This window comes from Adiantum capillus-veneris, chromosome 21 (assembly GCF_014529385.1).
Source record: "Adiantum capillus-veneris isolate H3 chromosome 21, ASM1452938v2, whole genome shotgun sequence".
Lineage (NCBI taxonomy): Eukaryota > Viridiplantae > Streptophyta > Polypodiopsida > Polypodiales > Pteridaceae > Adiantum > Adiantum capillus-veneris.
The window spans coordinates 2,675,796-2,698,518 of record NC_140951.1 but is presented as its reverse complement, the minus strand read 5'-3'; the positions used below and the strand labels follow the sequence as shown (position 1 = coordinate 2,698,518).

The 22,723-nt window shown below is 44.5% G+C and overlaps 1 protein-coding gene across 2 annotated transcripts in view; it reads right to left on the bottom strand.

Moving 5' to 3' along the window:
* The window catches only part of LOC147430459 (uncharacterized), a 121,057-nt gene that overhangs the window by 12,950 nt on the left and 85,384 nt on the right, over positions 1-22,723 (bottom strand). For both annotated transcript variants that reach the window (XM_086493088.1, XM_086493087.1), the window contains exons 4-5: positions 4,709-5,498; positions 3,756-3,890 (exon numbers count right to left, since the gene is read on the bottom strand). In XM_086493088.1, the coding sequence (XP_086349214.1) occupies positions 3,756-3,890; positions 4,709-5,498 (925 nt within the window). The remainder of the gene's footprint in view (positions 1-3,755; positions 3,891-4,708; positions 5,499-22,723) is intronic.

Below are 22,723 nucleotides of genomic sequence, written 5' to 3'. Positions count from 1 at the left end.
CCCTTGTTATGAAGTAGCTTGTCCACGGACACAAAGGGTTGGATGTGTCACGTGACAAAATCACAATGGAAATGATGATGCTTGATGCTCAATCTTTCTTGTGCTCTTTCTACAACTGTGTCGTGTCAAGGAAGAGACATGGAATGTGACTTCCTTGAATGCATACTTTTCAGCTTTTCATGAATAATCCGCATACATCCGTGCTCATTCATGAGTGAAACATGCTCAACATACAATATGTCATGCCTAGGAAAAGGGATCACATAAAGACGCTGACGAAAATACAGGAAATGATCACGAATGAAACAATCGAATAGTGCGTGCTGACTAATCATGCGAACACATAGTACTTCCTGTGAGGGTTCTTTGGACCTAGGCTCGAGAACCAAGATTTGTTCTTCCTGAGGGGGTTCTTGGGACCTAAGCTCGAGAGCCAAGATCGGTTCTTCGTGATTGATCGAATCTGAAATGAGGTTAGCTTCACTAGAAACAGTATCAACTAACCCATCATTCTTGTGAACAATCACATCGTGGTCATACAAATCATCATACTCGTGAGAAATCACACCTTGATCATGCAAATCATCATGCTTATCATTGTCATTCAAATCATCATGCGTATCATTATCATTCAATTCATCATGCTTATCATCATGCAAATCCTGTGTGTCGTGCTTTGGAGAAGAAGAGACTGAGAGAGTCTCCTATTCCCGAATCTCTTACATATGTGCCTGAACTTGAGAAAAGAGTAGCCAGAACTCTTTCTCACGCTCTATGGCTGCCTTTCTTTCTGCTTCTCTTTCTACTTTTCTTTCTGCGTGTCTGCGATCCATTTCTGGCTTTCTTTCTGCTTTTCTTGCTTCGCGTTCTAACTTCTTGTCCATCATCATCTTGTCGAAAGCCTCCATAGGAGTTAGTGCAATCCTTGGCGTAGATGGGGGAGGGGGAGGATCGGAAAACCCTCCTGGTGGGGAAAATTCTTCTTCGCCTCTCTCATGCTCATCACCTCTAAGCGAAGTATCCATTCCGCTTCGGGTGATGACCATTCTGAAGTTGTGGGTTCTTGTGGGTTCTTGTGGTCTTGGGTTCTTAAGTTCACGAGGAACTTGGGTTCTTGGGGATCTTGGTTCTTGGGGTTCTTGAGTGTCTTGAGGTTCTTGAGGTTTTCTTGAGCTTGCAATCTGTGTTCGAGAAGGATCTTCTCTTCACCCGAGTTCTGCTCTTTTCCGCGGGCGCACCCCTTGGTGGCATTGCACTCACACCAAGGTTGCTTTTTCGCACCACATGTCGATTCGCCGGCCGCTAAGTGCACCGTCCGCTCTCAACGAGTGAAAAGAGGCACAAGGGGAGGCTGGACAAGCCCTTCTTTCTTGGGATTCTGTCACTCTTCAAAAACACGATTAGGAATCGACCCACCCAAGCGAACTTGGGTTCGTGCGACCTCAACAAGCAAAAAAAATTCTTGTGATTCTTGTGGTTCTTTCCTTGAGTTATACAGATGGATTTTGATGGGAATGCTTATGGTCATGCTGTGTGCAACCAGAGGATATGCATCTACACTAAGTGACTGGGCATGCACGGTCTACGAATAGACTGACAAAAGTGCCAGATCACTTCTAATCTAGACTGACTGGACTGACTGAACCCTTGTCGTGCTGTAGCTTGTCCACGGACACATAGGGTTGGATGTGTCACGTGACAGACATGGGGCTATTAGCTAGCACAGTGGATTATGTTATGGCCCAGCCATGTCTCATTCCATCCTTTCAAGATTTCATGGTGGGCACTAGGCCAGTTGGAGTAGCAATTTGATCATGCTATCTTGTCTTTCACTCTCACGTTTTAGCGAAGCACCTTTCCACTAGGAGAGGTCTCCACACACACTCGATATACCTTCATGAGGGAGATGGATTCCATGTACATGGATGAGATATACAGGCAACTATGCACTCAGGAGCCAGGTCAGTCAGATACTAACAGAGACGCTCTATGATGCAGCATCAAAGGCATATCCCCACAATCAGCCTACTCATAGAATGTGAGAGCATGCCGCAGAACAGCTGGTATGATGAGAAGTGTAGAGAGACGAGGATCAGATTGCAGAGGGAGGTGATGGATATTACCACACATAGATAGTCACAGATTATCTTTCGCCGGCTAATGCGACGAAAGAAGAGGGCTTATATATCTCAGCTAGAGCGGGATATGTATAAGCTATTTATGAGTAAGGACTCAGGCGAGGCACGGAGACGATTCCATCTGCATTCACCACCACCAGCCATCACCTCCACAGTATATGGGGACCCTCAGTAGAGTACCATGGCAGATCTGGCAGCACGGATGGATGGAGATGTATGGAGTTCAGATATGGGGACCCTCAGTAGAGCACCAGGCAGATCTGGCAGCACGCATGGATGGAGATGTATGGAGAGGCCTCTAGTCTCTATGATTTCTCGGATGATTCGGGCTAAGGCCTCAGTGCCACATGAGATTATCCGGGCCACCCCACCCCTCGTGGTCAAGGCATTGTCTACATCAGTATCCTTTATACATAATTTATGGGACCTTTCCAGAGACAAATACGCTCGGTTAGCCTTGGAGGCATCCCGACAGCTAGCTATGCAGGGTGCCACAGCATGTTCGTATGGGCAGATGACATCATGGTTTCAGTCACATGGTTTCAGCATGGATAGATTGCCTCCGTTCCAATACTCCTTGGATGCACCCTCCCTATCTCTCACACGGACAGAGATCACCAGACTCATACGTCAGGATCTGATTCAGCTAGAAACTAAGAGCACATGGATATAGCCACCACAGGAGTTGGACACGAAGATGGCTTCTATCACATCCTCACAACAGTTTCAGATTGAGATTGGCCGATTTCAAGGGGTACCAGCAAAGGCTAGGATATGTCATTTATGTCGCCTAGAGCTAGAGATACAGCTGCACTACACATGTCATTGCCCGGTGTACTATGAGATACAAGGCCGCTTCCACTGTCTCTTCGGAGAGAGTTTTGGACCATTTTCTAGAGTCATGAGATACAAGGATCAGAGATCTCTTGGATTGTTTCTACTAGAGCTCTGCAGACAGAGAGAGCTTGCTAAGGACATCACGGGAGAGCCAATCTTAGAGACAGATCACACACTTCTTTACTCCAGCCACGGGACAGCCAGAAGAGCAGTCATCACAGTAGATCTCAGATCCCACCCACCCCAGAGGTACGTAGATTGATTGAGCCATTGTGCTAGGCACATCCAGGCGCCCACGACCACGGGGGGCCTCACATCATCGACGGAGGTGGCAGCAGAGGATCAAGATCATCCCGTCAGAGTATTGACCATGGATGAGATTTGGCAGCGACCGATGAGGGATCTTTTGAGCTTGACCCGCCTACCTCTCATGATTTGTATCTCATTTGTATCACTAATGATCTGTATCCATCATTGTATTAGTTTTGTATCAGCTAACCCATTATATCAGCCCTCACCCCATCACCCCTCCCCACCTACTTTGTTTCAATTTCAGTTCTTGTACTTTCTGTACCCAGACATTGTATCAGATTCACCAATTGTAACTTTTTGGTCTCGTAGGTCACTTTGGCCTCTTGAAGACCTTAATATAGCATTTCATTCATCTCTCTCTCTCTCTCTCTCTCTCTCTCTCTCTCTCTCTCTCTCTCTCTCTCTCACACACACACACACACACACACACACACACACAAGCAGGATTACAAAAGGTCTGACCAGTACCTCAAAGCGAAGCTCCTTCAATTTTGAACAGGAGCGACCAATAACAAGCAAAACACGATCCGTCACACACGGAAGTCCTATCCTTTCTATCGATTTCAGAATTCGGAAAAGTCCAGAAAGTACCACTTCTTCAACCTTGATGCAAGACCACATAAATGTAAAGAGTTTTGCCTGTTATAGCATCAGAACAAGAACAGAAGACAACTGCGCAGAAACAGTTTCCAATACAAGCAACAATCCCAGGTTGTATTGTTTCTGCTTATAACAAAGTGATGATGATTAACACAGATGACTCTCTTCAATAGTCATATGTCTTGAAAATACTCGTGTGTATATGACTGCCTGTATGGTATGATCTACTCCATTTCTATAAACAGGCTCTCGTAGTAACATTCACGCATCTTTTCCTGTCGAGGAAAACCCTCAATGTTAACACTTGTCAATTCTTTCAGGCGTATGTACTGTGAACATTGCTCCACATTGTTTCAACTACCCAGGATAAAAGCCCTGTAATGTTACTTTTTGTATTAAGGACGAAAAAGTGGTTTTCAGAAATATCTGCGGTTAAAGTCAATGGATAGCCCACTACAGAACAGGAGAAAGCAATGATCCAGTTTTTGAAAGGTAGTTTGGTATCGTCAGGCTACTAAAGGGTGATAAACTTACAGATATTTACCTCATGCTCTTGGAGCAGTTAACCTCTTTAAGTTACGCTTTGTTCTTACCACAACGAGGAACAAAGTGTAATTTGTGAACTCCTTTGCCTCTAAACATAAGAAATTCTAGAAATCATCACTTCCTAGTTTTAAGGACTCAAATGCCAAAGAAATTTCCTAGTTCCTGGCTTCTGGGATCCCACATGACACCTTGATTGGAGTAGCGGTCAAGTTCTTGTTTCTATATTTAGAAAAATACACACAAAAATATCAATTTGTTATAAAAAGCTAACTCACCCCAGTTGCAGAATATGGTATTGCTCTTGCATGAGACAGATCCAGGGTCTGTAAATTGGGACAACACACTGAAACCATGTGCCAGCTTGTATTGTACAAGGTTTGGGCATGCAGTTCTCGCAGCTGTTGACCTTTGTCCTTCAGCAGCCCAAGTAATGGCATTGACTCCAGAGGCACTGAGTGATGAGGTAATGAATAGAATCGAATAGATCGCAATGGTGCACACACAAAATTTTTAAGGTCAGCATGCTGAGATATTGACCGAGGGAGAATCTTTTGACAGGATCTGCGTTGTATCCCACTATGAAAGACTTCGTCTTCATCACTTGTATCCGGTTCCTCAAAAAGGCGCCTTGATACAATTGATAGAGACTCCAGCAAGGTACATCTTTGAAAAATTTTAGAGACCTCCTCCCAGCCAAGAGTAGCACTTTGTAGATGAAGTTTACGGATGTGTGGGATAGCCACCAGCAGACTATCCAAGCCCATGATGCTAATTTGGCTGCAAAAGTCTAAATCCAACTGTCTTAAATTTAAACACTTCTTTGAAAGTCCCTGAATCAATGTGTCAAGCGGGAGCCGAGAAGTGTCTAGACCACCAACTTCATCACAACTGCCAGTAAGTACATGATCATTGTGGAGATCAAGAACAACCAGCTGAGAAGGAAGAGCATCTAGAAGTGCCTCTAGTTTGGTTTCTGTAAAAGAGCACGAGATCATTCCGAAGTCCATGAGGCGAGGCAACGATCTTATGAGTGAAAGAACCTTCTCAAACGGAGGTTCCCTTGGTCTACACCATACAAGAAAACAACAAGAAGAAACATGAGGTTGGCGTTGAAAGATAAGAGACCAACCAACAACAAAAACTCATTGCATTCTGTGGTATTGAGCAATGTCATAGGCACAAAGAATCCATTTTCATTCCGGTGAACAACAAAACATGAAACACCCAAAATGCTGCAAAAGAAATACAAAACAACAAGACAGCTTATATAATCAAGGTTTTTTAAGCATCTTGTTCTGGTTTTGAGTCAAGAAGTTTGAAAGTATGGTCAGAAACAGGAAATGGCATGTAGCTGCCTTCTTTGTTCGCATGAGTTTTGCAGCTTAGTTATCCACTGATGCTTCCTAAAACATAACACAGACCTATCTCGACTCAGAATTATCTTTGTGGAGGCAACAAAATACTGCAACACCACCATAACTAAACGGGGAACAGCAAACTGAACTCGAAATAACACTTTACTCAAAACAAACAAAGGAGCAAAGCTCCCCTCTCAAAGGTGTTAGCCCCTCAACAGGCTCCCTGTAACAGACTTGGGCACCCCAAGTCGAGAATCGGGCACAACACACAAGAGAATCACTTAAAATACTTCACACTTTAATCACGGTTCAATTGAGTCGACATGGCCCGGCGTAGTTCCGTGCCCAGAGACTGGCGCCTCTTTCGGTATTTATTTTTTATACTAATGCTTGAGCAAAGGTACAATGCCCGCGGATCCTCTCTGCTCTGAAGCTCGTCACCAATCTAAGCCAGAGAGTGGCCTTGGGGCTCCACAACTCTTTGACTCCCAAGTCGCAATTGTTTTTTTATTAAATTCCTCCAACTGGCCACTCAAGGCTTGGCACTACCCGTCCACAAAAAGCTCCAAGCCTCTTTCTGAACCGCTCCAAAATCTCCAAGGAAAATGCTCTCGTCAAGTCCTCGATTTGAACAAAGCCCCTTCAAGGTAATCCACCACAAAGAGGGGAGGTCCTTCACCCAATTGCTTTTGGGTTTGTAGACAAGGGAAAGCGGGAGAGGAAATTAAGGGGGGGCTGCCGGATGCGTTTCAAAATGCAAAAGAAGGCAATGGAGGGAAGGGGGTGGATCAGTGCCGTCGCCAGGCGAAGCTTCGTTGAAGATGGCGTTTCAAAACGCACGCATCAAGCAAGGGGACTACCGGTAGGCAGGAGAGGAAGCGGCTTCACCATCGACGACGTTTCTAGGCGAGTTACCTCTATCTCGTCCCGAGGACCACACTATCGATCTGATTCCTGGAACCACACCACCGAACCGGCCACCTTACTCTGTTAGCCGAGCCCAGAATAAAGAAATCATGAACCAAGTGAAAGACCTACTTGAAAAGGGTCTCATACAGCCTAGTACTTCACCTTACTGTTCTTCGGTTTTATTGTTACTAAAAAAAAAACGGATCTTGGAGAATGTGCATTGACTATAGAGCTCCCAATAAAATCACCATCAAGAACAAATTTCCGATTCCAAGGATCAATGATATTCTTGACACACTTCAGGGATCCACTTGTTTCAGCAGGATTGATTTGAAAATCGGATATCATTAGATCAGAATCGCTTCAGGAGATGTCTACAAGAAAGCCTTTCGAACAAGCTTTGGTTTATACGAATTTTTGGTGATGCCTTTTGGACTTACCAATGCTCCAACAACATTCAACCAAATGATGGAGAAGATTTTCCGAGAGCATCGATCTTTTTTTATGATATTATAGTTTTCTCCAAGGATGAAGTAGAGCATTGACACCATATTCTACAAGTCTTTCAGGCATTGTGTGATCACAGATTGGTTATTAATGCCAAAAAGAGCGAGTTTTTCTTTTTCTTGGGACACAACGTCTTAGCAACAGGAGTACAGATGGACCTAGCCAAAATTGAGACTATCAGCGATTGGCCTATCTTGAAGAATGTTCATGAAGTTAGAAGCTTTTTAGGCTTGTGTTCTTAATACCGGCAGTTCATTCGGAAGTTCGCACTTATTTGACTCAGAAAGGAGTCCCTTTCTCGTGGGGAGCGACAGAGATGACTGCTTTTCAAAAACTTAAGGAAAATTTGACTACTGGACCAGTGTTGGCTTTCCAAGACTTGCAAAAGCCATTCCAGGTTTATTGTGACGCTTGTGGTCGTAGTCTGAGAGCGGCCTTGATGCAAGAAGACCATGTGATTGCTTATGAAAGCAGAATGTTTTCAACATCAGGATCACAGTCTCCTTTCACCGAAGACTCAACAATAGCTGCATTTGTAGTGAAACCAGCATTTGCAGTGGAACCACCCTCTTTCTTCTTAGCCTCTTTTGCCTTCAAAGTAGGAAACTGCTTGATCAAGTGCTCATTAGCTTTACAATAATGGCAACGCATCTTCTTTTTACCCTTATCACCAGAATTCCCAGAGGAATGGCTGCTAGCAGAAGCATTAGGAACAAGTGATTTACCACTCGCAAAAGAACCATGAGAAGTAGCTACAATGCTGTTACCACCTTTTCTTTCGGTAGCAATAAAGGTCTGCTCAATTGCACGCTGTCTAGTCCTGTTTTTTTTGGAAAGCGACTCTTGCAACAGCAATGTGCATAATGCATCAAACTTGACAACTTCAGGATTTCCTTGTGTAACATTTAATGGCCTAAAAACTTGTGTAGCGGAAATTAGCATGAACATAGTGGGCATTTCATTAGAATAGATTCCTAATGAGAATTACAAGAGTGCTTGGGTGGAGAGAGCAACAAAAAGCATAACACCTAGTTAGATAGCATGAACAATACTTTCAAAAGAGAGAGAAATTAAGCTATTGACAACAGTTGAGGACCGGATTTGCATGGAGCCGGTCCCCCCTCCAAAAGGCTTTGTATTATGGTTTCTCCCATCAAGAAAGACATTGTACAATACAATTCTTTGTGTTCCTTCAAGACTAACTAGTGCAATGAAGATGAAAGCTTCATGCACTAGGCAAAACACTTAGCAAACACAACATAAATTATCCCCGGTCTCAGACCCAAGACCTCACACACCTTCAAAGATGGTGAGAGCTAGCAGGGTATGAGAGTAGATTGAGAGGAAGGAGTATTCTTACGAGAAAGATGTACATCTCCTCACATAATCACTCATATTAGCATAGCTTAGCTTAGTAATTAGCATGGTAGAGGAGATGAGCATGCATTGAAGCTTGGCTCTTGGTTGGATTTGCATCACAAAGCCAAGAGTTGTTAAAGTAGGCCTCCCTTCTCACAAGCTTGGAGTAGGTGGTAAGCTTTCCATTAAAGCTTCAGAAGAGGACAGAGTCTTCTTTACTTCACACATGAGATTGTGTGTGTGTGTGTGTGTTAATGCCGCGCAAAAATCAGTCCCCCTCTCTCTCTTGGGCGACCCCTCTTGCTATTCTCTCATTCGGAGTTACCGGGGAACGCCATCCCATCGGCAGGGATCGCCGGAACGGCGTTCCGGGGAGGTTACATGGTCCGGAACGGCCCGGAACGGCCAGACGTTCCGCAGGGACTTTTGGTACCGGAACGGCAGGCCCGGAATGGCCCGGAACAGCTCGGAACGGTCCGGAACGGCCCGGAACGGCTGGGAATGGGCAGATTTTCAGATTTTGGTGATTTGTCTTGTGAGCCTTCCCCTTGTTAAATGTCCCTTCCCCCACCCCTTACCTTCACTATGCACACAAGCTTTCAAGGGCCAAAGCTAAAGCTCTACCCTCTCGACTCTCGACTCTCAAGCTCTAGCCTCTTTCAAGCTTTGAAGTCTAGACTCTAGAGTCTACAAGGCTAAAAGCTATCCCCCTCTCTCTCAAGCTCCCTCCCTCTCTCTCTCAACTTTAAATCTCTCGAGTCTCTCCCCCCTTCCCTCTCTCCCCCTCTCAAGCTTTCAAGTCTACACGACACACGTTTGTCATAGTAAGACTGAATGGTCTTCAAATCAAGTGTTTTGTGAGTGTTAAGAGTCAAAGGACACTGATACTACTTCTATTCAATCACAAAGAGCTTGAAATTGCATTATTTGGGTGTTTTTAAGCCTCCCGTTCCGCGTCGTTCCCGTTCCGGGCCCCTCCCCGTTCCCTCGTTCCGCGGGGGATCCCGTCGCCGTTCCCATTCCGCGTTCCGGGTAACTATGCTCTCATTGGACCTCCCTAGGGCTAGCCAATGACAATTAAGCAGCATAAGTGATAGCCTTCTGACATGTGTCCCCCTTTCCCCTTTTGTGAGAGCTTTAGGTAATTTAATAATTCAGCTAAACTCTCATTGGACCCCTTTGCCTACTGGCCAATAGGAATCAGGCAAGCCATTGGGCTGCTGAATGCTCATTGGACCCCTTGAGAGACTGTCCAATAGTCTTCTAGAGGACTTAATTCTCATTGGTTCTTTTATTAAGTGTTTTTAAATTAATTAAACTAGATTTACTCTAGCCTAATTCTCATTGGTCCACCTCCAAGGCCATCCAATAGAAATTGGGTACACCTTGTGGGCATCTGGCCTAGGGAGCTGACATGTGTCCCTCATTCCCTTTGTGTAAAGGGAGCTTGTGTGTGTGTGTGTGGCTTTCTCTCTCATCCCCTACAAGAGAGGCTCGCCCCCTCCTAAGTAGGGATGTGTAAAGACTTTTTTGGACACACACAAAGCATCCAATTCCCCTATGGTTGACCTTTGGACACAACCTTTGAATTTTGGAACCTTAGCATTTTGGAAGTCTTAATGGGCTGAACCTTAGGGTCTTTTTAGCCCATTGTTGCACATGGCTCTTTTGCAGATGGCCCCCTCTTTGGATCCCTATTTTCCCTCCTTTGGATCCCTATTGTGGCCAGTCTGCTAGCTTAACCAATATTCTAGCTTTTTCTCCCCTGGCACTTCCCCATATTAAATAATCAGTTTAACATGAGAAAATCATTTAGGAGAATTAGATATTGATTATTACCTCTCTCTTGAAATCATAGTCGTCCTCGACTATGGTGTAGAGAAGATAAAGCATATTCATGAGTTCTTTTCTTAGCGGGTAGAGGATCCCTATGTTACCCTACTACATCATTCCACAATGGATGACTAGTCCATTTGGTGCTTCAGAGCCTGAGGTTGCCGCAAGCATGGCTGCACATTAGTCCTATCAATCTTCCATAGTAGAGTGACAAGCTCTACTTGGTGTTTGGGGACGTCGTCTCCGCAAACTTGATCTAAGCATGCATACTACATTTTTTTGCACAATAAAGAAAAAGAGTCTTATAAGACAAAAACTTTGTTCATTTTTTAACATTTTATACATTTGCTTACTCTTGGAAAGCATTGTAAGCATTGACAAGGTTTAGGTTATCCTTTAATTGTATGCCTTGCATCCATCTAGCATCTTCAAAAGGATAATTCTTAAACTTAATAAGATATCGTCGGATAGTCTTACCGCCTCTTAGTACCTTGTCTTCATGTCGGTGAATGGACTCGGACTGCAGCACCTCTTCTTGGTCCTCGATCTCCGGTGGGTCTTCAATAGTTGGTTCTTGAGGTGGCTCTCCTTGGTAAGGCTTTAATAGGCTCACATGGAAAGCATTGTGTATGAGCCAATGATTGGGCAACTTGAGTTGATAGGCCATCTCATTGATTGGCCTAAGAATCTGGAAGGGACCATAGTATCTTTTTGCTAGTTTAGCATAGTACTTTTGGTGTCCCGTAGGATTCTTGCCCGTCGTGTGCCTTAATCGAGCCTTGGGAAACTTTAATAAGACCCAATCATTTTCTTTAAGGCTTAGGCTCTTCTGTGCTTGTCACCAGCAGCCTTTTGCCTTTGTTGTGAGATAGAGATAGCATCCTTAATCTTTTGAAAAGATTCTTGTAGGTCTCGGCTCTTGGGCGGAATGAAGAAAACGAATGGAACCGATGTTGCCGGGCATCCAGACCACACTGTTGGCGTGAGACCACAAGAGGAAAGAGAAGAAGAACGTGCCGAGGTGCACAAAGGATCTTCGGATCGGACTGAACGGCCTACTCCAAGGAAAGGCCAGGAAAAAGCACTCTCTTTGTTAGACGAGAGCAAGGACATCTCTATCTCATCTCCATCTTACTCACCTAATTATACTTCTACTTCTCGATTGTCTCGTCAGAAGAAGGAAGCCGCCACTACTACTACCCTACATCAACCTAAAGATAAGCCTCGATTCAAGAAGCATGGTCGCAAGTCTCAACATCGCATGAGAGTCTTCAAATCAGGCGACAAGGACATCAAGTTCGAAACCTACAACGGACGGAGAGATATCTCCAAAGCATTGTCCTTCATCAGACAGTTTGAAGTCGCCTTTACCAATGGGCACTTCACAAAAAGATCCAAATTACGCAATGTGGGGATGCACCTCAAGGAAACGGCAAGTAATTGGTGGTTAGACAAGATTCTCGAAGCTTCTCAAGCCAGAACTTGGGAGAGATTCAAATCTGAATTTTATGAACAATTTCTTCCGCCTGACTTCGAGCAGGACATACGGAAGGAATGGGACTGCCTTGCCCAGAAGGAACATGAAAGAGTAACGACCTATGTGGACAAGTATTGGTCGGTTCTTCTGAAGGTCACTACCTTCATGAAGATTGTCGACGAGGAAAAGAGACGAAAGTTCGAAGCAGGTCTCCAACCGCAGCTTCGAAAGAGTATGAAAGTGTATCCGCATGACACTCTTCAGAGGTTGATGGAGTCAGCAATCATTGCTGAGGATTTGCACTCAACCGGGACACCCAGAAAAATGGAGCATAGCACTTACCGTGCAAGACAAAGAGGGGTCTACGATGACCAAGGGAGCCAAGGAAGAAAACGTCCTACATCTAGGGACTATGATCATTCTAAGAAGCCAGAGGGCAATGGCAAGCGAACTAAGTATCTTTCTCCTACTCAACTTCAAACTTTCAGAGAGGAAGGAAGATGCTTCTACTCTGGCGAGAAAGGACATATGAAACCGGATTGCCCGCTAAAGCAACAACGGCAAGAAAAAGCCTCTACGAGACGAGAGAAAGCAAGGAAGGAACCCGCTCCACCAAGCTCGAACTCAATTCCAGATGTTCAAGGAAACACAGAAACGGAGAAAGGAAAGCGTCAACTTCTGAAGAGCTAGGGGTCTTTGAACAACCAGCGAGTACTGATTCTTTATGATCCAGGATCCACGGATAACTTCATCTCCCTGGATAGTGCGGAACGTTTGTGCCTCACACCGGCTCAGCTTGGCACACCAGTTACATCCGGATCGGCATTCGAGGGGTTGACAACCAATGCAACTCCCGTGCAAGGACAGCTCAATCTTCGGATTGGCGAGTACAAGGACCGCGAATCATTTTTGATGGCACCCATCGAGGGATGTGATATCATCTTGGGTATGCCATGGCACTTCCACATGACACCTATTCCCGATTATGTGGAAAAGACCCTCACTTTTGATCATGGGGGTAAGAAAATAAAGATTCATGCTGATGTAGGAGATTGGCAGTTCCCAATTGTAAGCCATATCTTCATTAAAAAAGAAATGAAGAAGTGTGTTTCTGCTTACTTGATTTTTGCACGTGAGAAGTATAAAACTAGTGGGGACTCTCTCTCTAGTCTAGAAATTAAGCGTCTTCAATTTATTGAAAAGTACAAAGATTGTTTCACGGAAACACTTCCTGATAAACTCCCTCCGGTACGCCAGCAAGATCACCGCATAGATCTCATACTGGGTAGCTCGCCTCCCAATCAACCCCCTTATCGGGTGAGTCTTGCTCAGCAAGAGGAAATTCTGAAGCAAGTCAACGAGCTTCTAGAGAAAGGGTTAGTACGGCCAAGTGCTTCACCCTACTGCTCTCCAGTTCTACTGGTGCAGAAGAAAGATGGCACGTTTCGAATGTGCATAGACTATAGGTCTTTAAACAAGATCACGGTCAAGAATCGCTTTCCGATCCCTCGGATTGATGATATACTTGATAAGTTGCAGGGTGCAAGTGTCTTTAGTCGCATAGACTTAAAGAGTGGGTATCATCAGATACGGATCGCCCCTGAGGATGTCCATAAGACTGCTTTCCGCACAACCTTTGGACTATACGAATTTTTGGTAATGCCTTTCGGCTTGACCAATGCTCCTGCGACGTTCAATCGCATGATGGACCGCATTTTCAGCCCGTATCGAGCTTTTACGGGAGTATTCTTCGACGACATACTCATCTTCTCTAAGTCAGAAGAGGAACATCGGAAGCAGTTGGACTTAGTGTTTCAAGAATTGCGAAAGCATGAGTTGCATGTGAATTCAAAGAAGAGCGAGTTCTTTCTCTCAGAGATACACTATCTCGGCCATATAGTTTCTCACAATCAAGTGAGTATGGATCCTGCCAAGATCCGAGTGGTAGAAGATTGGCCTATTCCCACTACGGTACATGATGTACGTAGCTTCCTGGGATTATGTTCGTATTATCGAAGGTTTGTCCGAGGATTTGCTCATGTGGCAGGACCACTTCATGATTTGACAAAGAAGAAGATTCCTTTCAGATGGGAATCGAGACAACAAGGAGCTTTTGATCGGCTCAAGTACCTGCTAAGCCATGGACCTATTTTCATAGTGCCTGACTTAAGGAAACCATTTGAGGTTCACTACGATGCTTCAGGCGATTGCATCGGAGCAGTGTTAAACCAAGAAGGCAATGCAGTGGCCTACGAAAGCAGACGGCTTAAGGATGCAGAGTTGCATGCATCAATCTACGAAAACGAACTCACGGCTGTGATTCACGTCTTATCCCACTAGAAGCACTATCTTCTAGGAGCGGATTTTGTGATCAAGACTGATCACCAGAGTTTGCGGTATTTTCTTACGCAAAAGAAACTATCTGAGAAGCAGATGAGATGGGCAAACTTTTGTCTATGTTTCACTTCCAGATCCTTCACACGGCTGGGAGTAAGAATGTGGTCGCAGACGCATTGTCTAGGCGGCCAAGGGTGAACGCTATCACTTCGGTGTATCACCAAGAATTAGAAGCACTACCAGATTTGTATCCGAATGATCCAGATTTCTCCACCATTTGGGGAAAGCTACATCGTGGAGAGAATGAGTTTCCCTATTCTATTCGGGACGGTTATCTCTACCATTATCAGGCCATATGTGTGGCGGAACCATTAAGAAAGAAGATCATGGATGAAGCACACGCTTCGCCTTATGCGGGTCATCGGGGTATTCTCCCTACGACCTTAGCAATGGAAAGATATTTCTTTTGGCCTAGCCTTAAAGCTGACATTGATAAGTATGTCAGGGAATGCTTGGTTTGCCAAAAAGTGAAGTATGATCGGCATAAGACGCCTGGGTTGCTACAACCTTTGCCTCTGCCTAATGAACCTTGGGAAAGTATTGCCATGGACTTCATCATGGACCTCCCTAGAACTCAGACTGGAAATGACGCGATCTGGACCATTGTGGACAGGTTTAGCAAGCAAGCACACTTTATACCAGTCAAGAAAACGATCAAAGCAGATCATATGGCTAGGGTCTTTTTGGCACAGATCTTTAAGCATCATGGAATGCCTAAGTCTATTGTGAGTGATCGAGATCCTCGCATGACAGGAAATTTTTGGCGTGTCTTGATAGATAATCTTGGTACGAAGCTGAATTTTTCATCTGCCTACAATCCTCAAACGGACGGGCAAAGTGAGATAGCCAATTCCACAGTATTGGATATATTAAAAGCTTATGTGTCAGACCGGCAATCTGACTGGGAGAAATATTTGCCTCTTGTCGAGTATGCATATAACAATACCATACACTCATCGACAGGGAAAGCACCTTTTGAGATTCTCTATGGTAAGCCTTTGCTTCCACCGATCCTTTAAACTAAGGATAAGATCTTTGCAGCAGATGAATTTGTCCGGGATTTGGACACAGCCTACGGGCAAGTTAGGAGAGCTATTCTACGCTCTCAGGAAAAGCATAAGAAAGCTGCAGACAAGCACAGGAGGAATCTAGACTTAACAATCGGACAATTAGTCTTACTCAAGTTTGAAAAGGCAAGACTTAAGAAACAAGCGTCTCATAAGGGTAAGGTGGTAAAACTTTCTACCCGTTATTATGGGCCATTTAAGATCACTGAGCGAGTGAATGATTACACCTTCCGATTAGAGCTACCGCCTAATTGGAGAATCCATAATGCTTTCCATGTCAGTTTACTCCGACCATATGTGGGACCGCCTCCGAGCCAGCCTAGTGTTGAGGAACCTCCTGAGGTTGAGGAAACAAAAGAAATACTCCAACCGGAGCAGATGATAAGTCATCAGGAGCGGCCTCTCAAATCCAGAAAGATAACACAGAAGTATTTGGTTAAGTTTAAGAACTTTTCGAATCTAGATGCTCCGTGGATGACGCAGGAGGAATTAGCAGCTTATCCCGAGATACTGGAGGTATATGTCCAAGCACTACAGTTGAGGTCAACTGTTTAGAAGCCAGAGGGATGTTGCTAAATGGACTATTTTCTTATTTTTAATGATTATTTTTTTTTTAAAAGGATATTTTATTGTGTGCACTAAAACTGTTAAAAGATTGTAGCTACAGGAATTGCCATCAAGAACGGACAACTCTGATGTGTCATTTGATGGGTGACGGTAAACATCGCGAAGGAGTTTCCGTAAGTTCGGTGGAAAGGGCCGGGTTACGAGTGCCCCTGATGCGTCACATGATGGGTGACGGGTGCATCACTAAGGGGGCATCCCGTAGGTTAAGGATGAAATCCGAACTGAGTAAGAAAATACGCGTAAGAACGCAAGCACAAGAATAAAGATGGTTTCAATGAAGCTTTTTACGAAAAGCACGAACATTCGCGGGAGGGCAGATGCTTTCCCACGAGGAGTCTGTGTCTGCATTGCATCTGTGCCGTGTTCAGCACCAGGGGACGCCTGGAATGTGTTCGTGTAGCATTATTTTCACTAACTAAGTGAGTTTTTAAAGTTTGAACAGGTTCACACTTTATTTTATAAAGTGGCCGGACACTTTTAAGTGACCAGCCCTATTATAATAAAATAAAGCAAGGCTCTTCTTAAAAAAAAGCCAGCGCTAAAAAGCTACGCATGGGGGGAAGGGGTGATTCAGCGATCTTTCTCTCTCCTCTCTCTAGGGCGCCAGGGTTCTGCTTTTTCGGCCTCTATTCCCGCCGGGTGCCAGGCCCTATAAAGTAGCACCAACGTTCAGTTTCTGGGACACGCCGCAAGCAGCAAAGGAAGCTAGCGCTGGGATTCTGGAGCAGAGGTTGGCGACGGAAATTGCAAGTGTTCGTGTGACGACTGAGGACGGAGGTCGCTTTTCCGAGCAAGGAGCGACAGGTATAAGGTGTTGATACGCATTGAGAATTGTTGCTTTGTGTGGTTTGTTTTGCAGGAATCTCCCGTCTTACGGGAAAGCCCCTCACGGGAAGTACGGCTTCACGCCTAAGTCCCTTACGGGAAAGTACGGCTTCGCGCCTAAGTTCCTTACGGGAAGGAACGGCCTTGTGCCCAAGTCCTTTACGGGAAAGCACGACCTTCGGTCTAAGATTACAGAACGGAGAGGTTTCCTCGGATTCTCGTGCTTGTGTAAGAATTCTCCCTGAATAAGAAATACTCTTAACAGTGGGGGACCAGCCCATCTTCTGGTCCCCAATACTGTGTCGATCTTCTCCCTTCTCTCACCTTTGCAGAGTATTTTATTTTTCAGATTTCTAAGTGCTCGTGTACGCTCCCGTTTTGTGACAGAAACCCTAATTTCTGCCAGAAACCCTAAAATTCCTGCAAACCCTAATTTCTGCCAAAAACCCTAATTTTTGGAAATCGCGGAGGCTGAAAAAAAAATTTTGGAAAATGATGAGCGACGCAAATTTTGCTTTTTTTTATATAAAAAAAGAGAAAAGACTCTCTAAGAGAGAGAGAGAGAGAACTGATGCTTTTTATTTAAAAGCTTTTGGGGCTCTGCTTTTGGGCATCCCTTGTAACCTTTAAATTAGTGGTGAGGGCCTCACTTCTCAGAGCATCTGGACACAGAGTCTGAGAGTGAAACCCTAACCGCTCTCTTGTACTTTGATGATTAATTAATTCAAAAAGAAATACCGAAAGGGGCGCTAGTTTTTAGGGCCAATATCTCTAGGCACGGAACTCCGCCGGGCCAATGCAAATCTTTTGTGATCTGTAAATTGTTTTGAAGTGGCTATTTGGTGATGTCACGATTGATTCTTGACGTGGAGTGTCCAAGTCTATTACAGTCTTCTACCCGTGGAACGGGAAACCTATTTTTGATAGTGATCCTATTTAGCACTCTATAGTCGACACACATACGATATGTGCCGTCTTTCTTTTGCACTAATAGCACAGGGGAGCAAAATGGAGATGAGCTAGCACTTGCCGCATAATCTCCTCTTGTTGAGCTTGAGAAACTCTATAAGGAGGTTTGTTAGGCGGTGAACTTCCTGGAAGAAGTTCAATTGCATGGTCATCATTACCTCGTTTAGGAGGTAGCTCACAAGGGATATCGTCAATAAAAACATCTTGAAACCCATTGAGAAAATTGGATAACTCTAATTCCTTTTGGTTGCTTTTATTTTCTTTTGCTAAAGCATTAGGTTCATTTTGAGAATCTTTAACAAAAATCATGTACACGGAAATAGAGCTCTTTATTGACTTGTTGAAAGCTGGTGTATGTACAATGGGAATAGTGTTACCCATTTCCTTAGCATCTATATACATGTCTTTTTTCCTGAACTTAAAGAAGATTCTCCTTTCAGGGAATTTATCATTGGCAGCCAGGCGATCAAACCATGGTGCCCCTAGGATTACATCCTCATGCTTGAGAGGAGAGATAAAGAAGTCCTCTTTGTCCACATAGCTTTGGACATGAAGCCTCAATTTCCCGATTAAGGGAGTGACTGAAGCTTCTTGCCCCTTGAAAGCACTGTCTGCGGGTAGGACATCTCCCATCTCGTAAGCTTGTATGCCTAGCTTGGTGGCCAACTCTATAGATATAAAATTGTGAGTAGAACCAGGGTCAAAGAGAATAAAAGCATCATGTTCTCTTACCTTTCCCCAAGCATGGCATAGAGGAGATCCTTTGTGGTGAGTTTGGTGAGTCTCCTCCTCTTGGATTTCAACCAAGGTAGCTCTAGGAGGATCTTGGCGGTTGTTCTTTTGGGGACAAGCACGGTACGCAAGCCCTTGTTCGCCGCACTTGAAACACCGGTTATCCTTGCGATAACGCTCAAGCTCTTCGGGAGAGAGTTTGTTTTTACCTTTGTAAACTCCCTTCTCTTTAGCTTTGTTGGAATTGCCCTTAGGAGACTTTTGGACATTGTCCTTCCCCTTAGGCTCGTTGGAACCCTTGTTTTCGGTGGGCTTATTATTTCTTTTAGCCCCCGTTTGGAAATTGATTCGAGAGGCCACCATAGTATGGTGTATTACCGCCAATATGGTACGTGGCCTTTGGGAGTTGACATACTCCGTCATTTCTTCGGTTAAGCCCGCACAAAATTGTTGCTTTTGCTCTCCAAAATCCAACTTTTTGAAGACAGTGGCTTTGAGTTGTAGGTCCCAAAACTTGTCTACATAGTTGTGGATGGATTCATAGGGGGAGAGCTTTAAGCTTCGCCATTCGGTGAGTACTTTGTCTTTGGCATCGGTGGCCAAAAACTGCTTCATAATGGAAGCTCTTAAAGCTTTCCATGTTCGTGGAGCTTCACCGTTGGCTCGTAGGCTAGACCACCATTGCTTGGAGGACTTTTGAAAGTGCATAGCTACATGGCGTAGCTTAGAGGACTCCGTGAAGCCCTCATCTCCAAACGCCGCATCAAACTGTTGGATAAAGGCCAAGACTTTGTCCGTAGCACCAAAGGTGCCATCATAGGTAAGGAAAGAGATGCTCTTCCCTCCCTCTTTGAACTTCTTCAGCTTGGACGACCTCTTCCATGCAGCATAGGATTTCCTATGGCCTCTTCTTTTTTATGGTTCAAAGGTTGCACCATCACTTTCTTCAGAAGGTGAAGAATTTGAAGAAGGTGGTGAAGAGGGTGACCTCTTCATCGTCTTCACCATCACTTTCATAAGAGGAAGAGGATGAAGAAGATGGAGAAGAGGGTGTCCTCTTTCTCGCCTTTTTCTTCTCTTGCTTTTTATCATCCCTCTTTGAATTATGGTGTGGAGAAGGGTGCGATGGTCTTCTCCCCCGCCGTCTTCGTGGAGCCATCTCCGCCGAGGTGGCGGAAGACTCACTTCTTTCTCGTTCCTTCGGTGGACGCTCTTGAGTTCTTCTTTGGGAAGGAGATGCATCATCAAGAAGTAAATTCTTGAGCCCTTCGTATGGATTCTCTTCTTCTTCCCGAATCAGAGAGAGACCTCTTTTGGAAGTCTCACAAGGAGGATTCCTAGGTGTTCTCTCGTCATGGTGGTGAGCTTGGAGAATCCCGTGAGCACGAAGCTGCCATTGCACTTCACTTTGGAGAGATGGATTGCCCATGGCTTGTTGAAGCCTAGAAACAAGATAGTTAACAAGCATCAGAGCATCATTAGTAGCTTGCTCATTAGCAAAATCAAAGTTATCAACATTAATTTCACTCTCTTTACTATTGTCAGCCATTCTAACAACTTTAAGGTGTAAACTTTTTAGGTGTACTTTGGCACTTTAAGCCCTAGTTGCTACTCCTCTTTAACCCTTTAGAAAAAGCACTCAAGCTACTGTACCCGTGGCTCGAATACCATTAATTGCAAGGAATAGAAGAGAGGGTCGTTCAACACCAAAACAGCACCGGCTCCTGTCAAGCTTCTAATAGCTCAATAGTGGTTAAGCCGTAGGCAAGCCCCGTAGGACTCCACTATTAAGACCATCGCTCTCGACGGTGATGCCCCGTTAGCTGCACGAAGACAAGCGCACTGCAAGGTTGAAAAATCCCTATTCTACTTACTCGCAGGCAATAATAATACCAACCATTTATAGCTAGCTTAAGGACCTCCCTTCTTGAGCAAGAAAAGACAAACCTTGTGCTCTGATACCAATGTAACATTTAATGGCCTAAAAACTTGTGTAGCGGAAATTAGCATGAACATAGTGGGCATTTCATTAGAATAGATTCCTAATGAGAATTACAAGAGTGCTTGGGTGGAGAGAGCAACAAAAAGCATAACACCTAGTTAGATAGCATGAACAATACTTTCAAAAGAGAGAGAAATTAAGCTATTGACAACAGTTGAGGACCGGATTTGCATGGAGCCGGTCCCCCCTCCAAAAGGCTTTGTATTATGGTTTCTCCCATCAAGAAAGACATTGTACAATACAATTCTTTGTGTTCCTTCAAGACTAACTAGTGCAATGAAGATGAAAGCTTCATGCACTAGGCAAAACACTTAGCAAACACAACATAAATTATCCCCGGTCTCAGACCCAAGACCTCACACACCTTCAAAGATGGTGAGAGCTAGCAGGGTATGAGAGTACATTCAGAGGAAGGAGTATTCTTACGAGAAAGATGTACATCTCCTCACATAATCACTCATATTAGCATAGCTTAGCTTAGTAATTAGCATGGTAGAGGAGATGAGCATGCATTGAAGCTTGGCTCTTGGTTGGATTTGCATCACAAAGCCAAGAGTTGTTAAAGTAGGCCTCCCTTCTCACAAGCTTGGAGTAGGTGGTAAGCTTTCCATTAAAGCTTCAGAAGAGGACAGAGTCTTCTTTACTTCACACATGAGATTGTGTGAGTGTGTGTGTGTTAATGCCGCGCAAAAATCAGTCCCCCTCTCTCTCTTGGGCGACCCCTCTTGCTATTTGCTCTTGCTATTCTCTCATTGGACCTCCCTAGGGCTAGCCAATGACAATTAAGCAGCATAAGTGATAGCCTTCTGACATGTGTCCCCCTTTCCCCTTTTGTGAGAGCTTTAGGTAATTTAATAATTCAGCTAAACTCTCATTGGACCCCTTTGCCTACTGGCCAATAGGAATCAGGCAAGCCATTGGGCTGCTGAATGCTCATTGGACCCCTTGAGAGACTGTCCAATAGTCCTCTAGAGGACTTAATTCTCATTGGTTCTTTTATTAAGTGTTTTTAAATTAATTAAACTAGATTTACTCTAGCCTAATTCTCATTGGTCCACCTCCAAGGCCATCCAATAGAAATTGGGTACACCTTGTGGGCATCTGGCCTAGGGAGCTGACATGTGTCCCTCATTCCCTTTGTGTAAAGGGAGCTTGTGTCTGTGTGTGTGGCTTTCTCTCTCATCCCCTACAAGAGTGGCTCGCCCCTCCTAAGTAGGGATGTGTAAAGACTTTTTTGGACACACACAAAGCATCCAATTCCCCTATGGTTGACCTTTGGACACAACCTTTGAATTTTGGAACCTTAGCATTTTGGAAGTCTTAATGGGCTGAACCTTAGGGTCTTTTTAGCCCATTGTTGCACATGGCTCTTTTGCAGATGGCCCCCCTTTTGGATCCCTATTTTCCCTCCTTTCGATCCCTACTGTGGCTGGTCTGCTAGCTTAACCAATATTCTAGCTTTTTCTCCCCTGGCACTTCCCCATATTAAATGATCAGTTTAACATGAGAAAATCATTTAGGAGAATTAGATATTGATTATTATGACACCTTGGGTCATAAGTCTCCAAGTACTAACAAAATTTTGGTAAAAATCTGGCAAGGCATCAAGAACAGTCTGTACAAGGGAAACTGTCTGAAATGACTTGTGCTGCAAAAATAAGTTGCTCATTGCTATCCTTGACACCAGCAAGGAAAGTGTCCATGTCATCTTCCTCCTGCATAATATTCGACTCTAGCTCTTTATGCAGCAATGCAAGTTTTGCCTCATTGCGACATGCATAAAGACCAACCAGAATATTCCAAGCCTGTTTTGCAGATTTCGTTGGACGAAACTGAGGAGTAATAGTGCGCTTCACAGACAACGCAATCAATGCATGAGCCTACGCATGTTTTACAGCCCCACGAGCTTGTTCTACCATAGGCAAAACAACTCTAACAACAGCAATCTTTGCAGACAGACCTGCAAAATGCTCAACATCGCATGTATCGTCAGAATGAGGACGTACATCAATGCCCTGCACAATGTTCCAAACGCCCTTCGACACAAGAACATGTTGCATCATATAAGCCCACATAGGGTAATTGTCCCCATCCAATCTGTTCTCAGCAGCAAACATATTGAACACATCTGTGTTGTTGTCAGCCATGATATAGGCTGCACCTGATGTGAAAACTAGCCGAAAAGAGGAGAAGGAGAGTGGGAACAAAACGTGCTATATAGCACA